The sequence below is a fragment of the Peromyscus maniculatus genome, chromosome 6 (assembly GCF_049852395.1).
Source record: "Peromyscus maniculatus bairdii isolate BWxNUB_F1_BW_parent chromosome 6, HU_Pman_BW_mat_3.1, whole genome shotgun sequence".
NCBI lineage: Eukaryota > Metazoa > Chordata > Mammalia > Rodentia > Cricetidae > Peromyscus > Peromyscus maniculatus.
The window spans coordinates 72,054,986-72,063,187 of NC_134857.1; the positions used below are offsets into that span (position 1 = coordinate 72,054,986).

At 44.7% G+C, this 8,202-nt stretch overlaps 1 protein-coding gene across 1 annotated transcript; it reads left to right on the forward strand.

The window, feature by feature from the left end:
* Positions 1-262: 262 nt before the first annotated feature.
* On the forward strand, positions 263-598 carry LOC143273743 (late cornified envelope protein 3D-like). Its single transcript, XM_076573772.1, has one exon. It carries the CDS (start codon positions 271-273, stop codon positions 550-552), a length of 282 nt encoding a protein of 93 aa, XP_076429887.1. The 5' UTR covers positions 263-270; the 3' UTR covers positions 553-598.
* The last annotated feature ends 7,604 nt before the right edge of the window (positions 599-8,202 follow it).

The window sequence follows — 8,202 nt, forward strand, 5'->3', positions numbered from 1 at the left end:
GCATCTGCCCAGAGAACTCTCCAAGAGTCATTTTCCCATCACCTGCATTTGATACAGCTGACCAGAGAGCTAGTTAGAAGTATCAGCATTGCCACCTGCCAGCAGAGCAAAGAGGAAGACAATGTCTTGCAGGTCATGGAGACCAGTTACCCTTTGCCTTTGTAAAGATCAGAGCTCAGCAGGTCTTAGGAGCAGGGCTTTATAGAACTATTCCCAAGGGGGCCTAAAGACATTTTCTTTGCTTCCCCAGGCTGATTGACTCCTGCCAAGATGTCCTGCCAGCAGAACCAGAAGCAGTGCCAGCCTCCTCCCAAGTGCCCCTCCCCCAAGTGCCCCCCAAAGAGCACAGCACAGTGTCTGCCTGCTGCCTCCTCCTGCTGTGCTACAAGCTCTGGGGGCTGCAGTGTCCCCAGCTCTGAGGGAGGCTGCTTCCTGAGCCACCACAGGCGCAGGTCCCACAGATGCAGGCACAGGTCCAGTTCCTGTGAGCGTGGCAGTGGCCAGCAGTCTGGGGGCTCAGGCTGTGGCCACAGCTCTGGAGGCTGCTGCTGACCTGGATCCTGAGGCTGAGACAAGAGAGTTTGGAGGAAACAAGAATCCCAAGGTCCAAGGAAACCACAGCCTGATCTGTCCATTCCTGAAGGTCCTGCTGTCTCCTCCTGTCCAGGGTTCCAACTCTCCTAGGGACTTCTCCTCCTGCCTGCTGTCCAGGAAGCCACAGTCCCCACACCGACCCCAGCTGAAGACTGCATGTGTCCTATACGTACCTAACTCAATAATAAAGGTGATCATGCTTGGATCTCATGAGTCATTCCATTCTGTACCACTCTTGAACTGCTACGGGTATGTCCCAGAATCCTTAGCTCCTTGACTGTCACACCATCTCCTGGGCAAATCCTTAGTTGTACATGGGAAGTAATAGCAGCTCCCACTCCTGCCTGCTTCTGGAAGGGCTGCAGAGAGTCTTACCATGGGGTAAGAGGGAGGAAAGGCTGTAGGCTGTTGGCTGGTGCTCTGAAATCTCTGAAAGACTGCTTTTTCTTCTGAAACATGACAGGACCCTGATCTAACCCAGAAACATCTAACCTGTGATATGATACTTGTTTGGATGAACTGTTTTTAAGGTCGTCTTTACAAAGGAGTCAGACTCATGAGGCAAAGGCATAGACATGAGGCAGAGGATGAGCTGAATACAAAGCTTCAGGGGCTGGTGCTGAAGCTCAGTGAGAAGGTTTCCCTGGTGGGTAGACATGTGTGAGGCCCCTGTTCTGATTCAAGCAAAAGAAACTGAATACATTCATACATACATACATACATACATGCATGCATACATACAAACAAGATCAGGGAAGGAAAATGATAGAGGTGTGGCTCACACAATTATTGTATGAAGATCCAAAGAAAAGGAGAAAATCTTAAGTAACTGTTTTATAAGGCCAAGAAGAGTTGATGCGGCCAGAGGCTTGGAGTTTAGTCTGTGAGATGACTGGAATGTGCAAAGGGGGAATTTTAGGGAAAAGATACAGAGAAATGTTAACATTAGTATAAATAGGGGCCATTTAAAAGGCAAATATTTATGACTTTGAAACTCTACACTATTCCAACTCCAATACTTGGGAGCTACAGTCTTAACGCAGGCCTGCACTCACCTACATTATGAAGTTCAGGTGTTTCTGGGGCTGAAATAATAATGTTCTTGCAAGTGAACAAGAGAGCACCTCACTCTGAGCACCAGAGAAATGCCACAGAACCCCAACTCTAATCAAATTGCTAGTGAGAAGAAAACTGACTTTTGAGACAAGGTGAAGGGGGGCGGGGACTTTGTGCATTCAATGAATTTAAAAAAAAAGTTCACTCAAAGTTTAATGATCAAAAAACCTAAAAGGAGTTTAATATTAGACATCTACTGACCAAGTCTAAAAATCAAAATAGCCACTGAAGTAGGAACTATAGCTCTGGCCTTAAAGTTTATAAGGAAATCACAGGAGGCAGGATGATTGGCAGGCTACAGATGGGAAGGGCAGCCCAGGATGAGGGAGAGCTATGCACACCTGTGACAGCCTGAGAGGTATCACACCCTAGATGTGAGTGACACCATGCAAAGGTCCCACAGCTCTGTGCAGCCTCTCCACAGTGTGCCACAGGCTGGACAGAAGTAGGGTCAGAGCTTGCCGTCTGACCGAGGCTATACAGCCAGATTCAAAGGTTCAGAAGCACCCCCACTTCAAAAGCACAACAGAACCTCTACTCCAGCTAACTCTTACCCGAGTGGAGCGAAGACAGAGGGTCACCAATAAAGTGCCTGAGTGAGACATCAAGACCTGGGAATCTGGGGGTAACAAAAGAGCAAGGTGAGGTCCTGATGGAGAGTAGACCTGCAGACCTCATGAGAGAGGCTATAATAGAATTCTGAGCCCTGGACCCATCTATTCATTTCACGTTTTTATTGTCTTCTGTGCACACAACTCTAGGCCCTACAGGTTCAGCATAGAGTCAGAGAAGAATTTGGTTCTAAAAATAAGGGTTCCTGGTTTTATAAGCAGTGGAACACCATAGCCCACACCCCTGGAAGCAGCCGCTCGTTCTCTGGAAATGAGTGGACACTGCCATTTATTTAATAAAACCGGAGAAGACACCAGGTTGGACAAAGTCTAGAGATGGTGGTTTTGGTGGGGTCAGTAAAAGACAAGCATTTCACAGCTTCGACACAAATCAACTCCTAGCTCCAATGAGATAAAGTCTGTGCACCAGCATGACTCAGGCCTCAAACCCTCCCCTACCTCCTCTTTTCCTCTCTCCACAGCCCCAAGGACACCTCTGCTCTTTTCTTCCCATAACAATAACCTGTTCATCACCTAAAGGGGAAGCCTTAGACCTTTAACTCTTCTTGTAATAAGACAATCAGACACATAATTTTCTTTAAAATTTATTTAAAAATGATTATACTTTGTCATCCTTGTGAGTGATATTTGTGATTTAAAAGGTTTCCTCCATTCTTTTTTTTTTTAATCCTTCCCCCCCCCCCCCCCCCCCGAGACAGTGTTTCTCTGTGTAGCTTTGGAGCCTGTCCTGGATCTCACTCTGTAGACCAGGCTGGCCTTGAACTCACAGAGATCCACCTGGCTCTGCCTCCAGAGTGCTGGGATTAAAGGCGTGCACCACTACCACCTGGCTTCCTCTGTTCTCCAGAGATCTGTGCATCTCTAGTGCTATATAATAAAATGCATTGGAAACACTATACCGCTTACCAAATTGCAATTTCCAAACCCTTGGAGAACCACTGCTGAACGTTGTCACTACAGACCTCAATAACAGCACACCCCAAAAGGATTACTCATTGCTCAGCTGATCTCCCTGTTCACCCCAGTCTTGCTGCATCACTTCCTCCCTGGAACCATTCCTACAGCTCTGTCAACGGACATCAAAATCACATTTCAAGCCATGTCACCTCACATATCATGGATTTCTTATCTCCTCTCCTGAGAGGTCTTCACCTATTGTCCTCCCCTCTCTCTTTAGAGTTTTTTTTTTTTTCTCTCTCTCCCCAGACACCATCTGTTATCTAGAGATACAGGATTCAAATTCAGAAACATCTAGTTCCAAAGTGAATGTGCTTAACAAGCTCAGCTTCATTAGCTCTAGTACCCTCTGCCCTCTGTGCCACCCACCCCACCCGACCCCACCTGACCCCACCCGACCCCACCAGCCCCCACTCAACCCCACCCTCACACACCAGCACCATCTCTCCTCTGATGTGCATGGCCTCCGTTCTATGAGCCCCTCTCAGTCCTGCCCGCAGACTGACTTTCCAGGGACAGAGCAAGCAGCTGCCGCCCTGGAACTGCTTCTTGTTCAAATGCTGTCCTCACAGTTCTGATTGGAGTCTGCCATCTGACAGGGGCTGCAGAACATACCTTAGAGACTTTCACCCTCATTTCCATACACCAGTGGTTCCCAACCTTCCTAATGCTACAACCCCTTAATACAGCTCCTTATGCTGTGGTGACCTCCAACCATAAATTATTTTCATTGCTACTTCATAACCATAATTTTGCTACTGCTATGAATCACAATGTAAATATCTATGTTTTCTGATGGTCCTGGTGACCCCTGTGAACCAAGGTTATTCAACCCCCAAAAGGGTTTGAGACCTTCTGCCATACACACACCAACAGTGAAGCTCTTGCCTCGGTGACTTACGCTTCTTTCATTGTGTCTGTCTGCCCCACTGCATGTGTGCTACTTATGGCGTGTTACATCATTATGATGCACTAAATATTGAGTAAATAGTTGAGTGAGTGACAGAATGGAAAAGTCAGCATGGAGGGTATACAGGAAGGCTGAGTAACTGGGGAGTCATGTGACTCCTCCTCGGAAAACTCTTCCCATCTTCCCAGGATGGTGTGGGAGGATTGGGGTGAAGATTACAAGAAGCTGCCTGGCTCAGCACATTCTAGAGAAAGAAGAATAGAAGAAAAAAAAGGAAGGAGGGGAATGGATAGATGGATAGAGGGAGGGAGGGAGGGAAGAAGGAAGGAAAGGAGAGCTTGGAAGCTGCTTGGATTCTCTCCATCAGAATACTGCCCCAGCTCCCAGAGATGCTGATGCTCCTGGCATTGCAGCTGCTGCCTGGACCATCTCACTCTGTCTCCTTTCCATCCACACCAGACCCAGAGCCCCAGCTTCTACGAACCTACTGGGGCTTCTGGCTGGTACCATTGATCTCAACAGTATAGTTGAGAGGGACGGTTTTAGAGGGACCAGAAACCCCCAGCCAGACCCAGCTTCCTAAAGGCTCTACAGCAACACCACCACAAACTGGCAGTGTGAAGGATGTTTCTAATTCAAATTATAACAGAGAAAAAAGTGAAACATGATTGCAAGGGCACACAGAAACACAAACATGTGGGAGGTGATAAATAAAAACGACATCATTTTCAGGTTCTAAATTGCATATGTCAATAAGGCCAGAGGTTGACCTACTGACCTCTGCACCAAGGGTCTGACATTTGTGAATGATGTAGTCCTTACTCTGATCTTTGGGTTGCTGTTTGCCCTTTTCCATCTTTATGAAAGGGATCAAGTTGGATTGATTTCCCAGGGTCTCATAGCAGCCCAATTTTATTCTGAGGGACCTGTGTTCCTGATCTTTGTGGAACCCAATTTCCTCTAAAATGTTCTCAGAGACATGAAGATACAGTGAGTTTCCTCTGTGCTTATTTTAATCTCCAGTGTGTTTCCTTTAAACTTTACATCATTGGAAAACCAAACCACGTGAGCCAGTTTTAAGGACCTGGTCTCTCAGAGTTTGCACCTCAAATGTGACACTCACCTTGACCTCAGGGCTGAAGTCACTGGTCTTGATTACACTAAATGTACATTTCATCTGGCCTGCCAAGTCTGTGGCTAACAGTCTACAGGGGAAAGAGGCAGAACTGAAGCTGAATGTTAATCAGGAAAACACTGACATCTGAAGAGTCATCACAGACTGAGCTAAAATGAAGAGGTACGAAGAACAACTAATTGGGGGGCATAGAAAAGGGAAATTCATGTGTGCAGTAATATACAAATATATTAAAATTTTAATGATATTTTAAATCTCTTGGGAAATTTTAAAAAACTAGAAATTTGTTTTCTCTAATGTTTTTCATTTTCTTAAGACTTGGGGATCAAAATAGTACCAAGAGAAGGCCTAAGAGGAAGCTGGCTAAGCTGATGTCTTTCAAGAGCTGTCAGAGCTGAGATGTTAATGCTGTAACAGGCTTTGAGTTCATGGCTTCACACCACTCACAGTTTGAGAAGCTATTGGATAGAACCAGGCTGGGGGCATGAGAATGCTAAGTTACACTTTGAAGTAGCAACAAAGATGGTTCCTGGGGAAGGATTTGCTGTGAATCATAAGAGCCTGCAAAGTCTCATGGATTGTGTCTCTGCTCTGGAACCAAGACCCAGATATAACTCATGGCCCTAAAAACAGGTCAGGGTAGACATGATGAGTTTTCTAGGCAAAGCACAGTTCTACTCTAGAAACAGTTCTAATCCTTTGGTTTTCAGCTTATAGCTTATAGCATGTCATCTGTTAGGAACCAGAGTCAGGCTTAGCAGTCAAGCCAGCAGTGCCATGAAAAGTCCTGATGTTGGTGAATCACATCAGAGATGTGGAAAAATGGGTACAGAATTAACAGCCTGTTAACATCCAATCATGGATGAGGGAAAGACTCCAGGGGCCCTACCACTCCTTGGGGGGAATGGAAGGAGATTAATCTTCCTCAGTGATGTAGACACTGGTAGCCCCATTTCCATTCTACAGTAGATAGCGCCACACCCATGTTCACACATATGACACTGATTAATCTCAGGTCACAAAAACAGAATAAAACAAAAAGATATGGAAGTGGAAAGGAGACTATAGGAAGGTGTGATATTGACAAGGGTTTGAGGGGACGTGTGGAGGCTAAGTGTGACCAAAATGCATTTATACATGTGTGAAACTGTCAACAACAACAACAAAAACAAGTTTAGTTTTTAAAAGTTATATAACATTCAACTAATAGCTTGGATCTAAGTCATCATTGCAATTAGTGGAGCCAGAAGTTGGTTCAAGTATCTCCTGCATAAAATGTGACCCATCTAAGTGAGATCTCAGTGACTGTAGAGAGAGATTTCCTGTCCTCATCGGGGAACTTGCAGACCAAACCCCAAACCATTCATTCATTAATTCACTCATTCAATGGGCAGTTGTGTGATATTGGTCCAGATACTATGAAAACAAAGTCCCCATACCAGTGAGTCGGCTGGAAAAATATCTGATTTCCTTCCAAGGCACAAGTATTGAACAGAAGTGGTTCTGTGTTCAATTGTATTTCAGTCTGAGGCATTGTGTAGACACTGGAACAGAGTCCTAAACTCAGTGAAAGCATGCATCATAAATAAAATTTGAGAACTGAACACCATTGTTTTGATGGGTGTAAAAGGCTAATTTAATATCTGCATGCTCCCATTCCCATGATAACAATTAAAAAGACAAAGGATACATTAAGCAGCTTAATGATGGAAGGCTCATGATTAAGTATCCCTGTCTCCTTCCCACTCTCATTTTGCCAGATCCTGAGTCTCTGTGAACAAGCACATTCACCATCTGTTTTAAAGAGCTTCACTTTTTCACTTGGCCATAGTCTCTGACCATCTGAAAACCTGGCCACAAAAAGAGCCTTCCCCATATTAGAATAGCATTATTATGAGATGCATCATATAATAATGCTTTGTCTACTTTTGTCATTGTGAGATATATCCGACATTTAAATGTTTGTCACATTTTTCTATATTTCAATATATTGATTCAGGATTAAACACACCTTCTGCTATGATCAATGCAATGGGAAAATTCCATGGAGTGTAAACAGATATACTTGTCACTCACTCTAAGCATTTTATGTCAGGTCAGATGTTCACAACTATAACCAGAGCAACCTTATACAAGCACTCAGCAATTACCATTCATCTTTAGGTTCACCTCTCTTAGCCATACAAACCAACTTAAATAACTTTCTATTTTGGTTATCTTAGAATTAGCCTTACATGCCTGGTGGTGGTGGTGGTGGTGGTGGTGGTGGTGGTGGTGGTGGTGGTGGTGGTGGTGGTGGTGGTGGTGCACACCTTTAATCCCAGTACTCAGGAGGCAGAGACAGGCAGATCTCTGTGAGTTTGAGGCCAGCCTGGTTTACAGAGCGAGTTCCAGGACAGTCAGAGCTACACAGAGAAACCCTGTCTTGAAAAAGAAAAACAAAACAAAACAAAAAACCAATTAGCCTTACAGTCATATAATGTATTTATCATAATGTCGTGAAATACATTATCCTCTAAGCATATAATCATATCTTAAAGATTCCTTACCCTGTCTATAGTTCTATATATCTGTGCTTCTATACAGGGCTATTTCTTTCCCCAGACATTGCTGCTTTAACATAGCTATGAGAAAAAGCAGGGAAGGATTCAAATCTGAAGAAACATGTCTCCAAAAAGGTGATCTTAGTGAGGACATTGTTCTGCTCCTGAGACCTTGGATGCCCCAGAGCTCCCCTGAGTCCCATTGTCCTCAACACAGAGTTCTCTCTCCCACCTGCTGCTCTCCTCCTTAGATTTGGGATCTATACCTCCTTTCAATTGTCCTAGTCAGGTTTCCTTGTCTTGAACTCCATACAT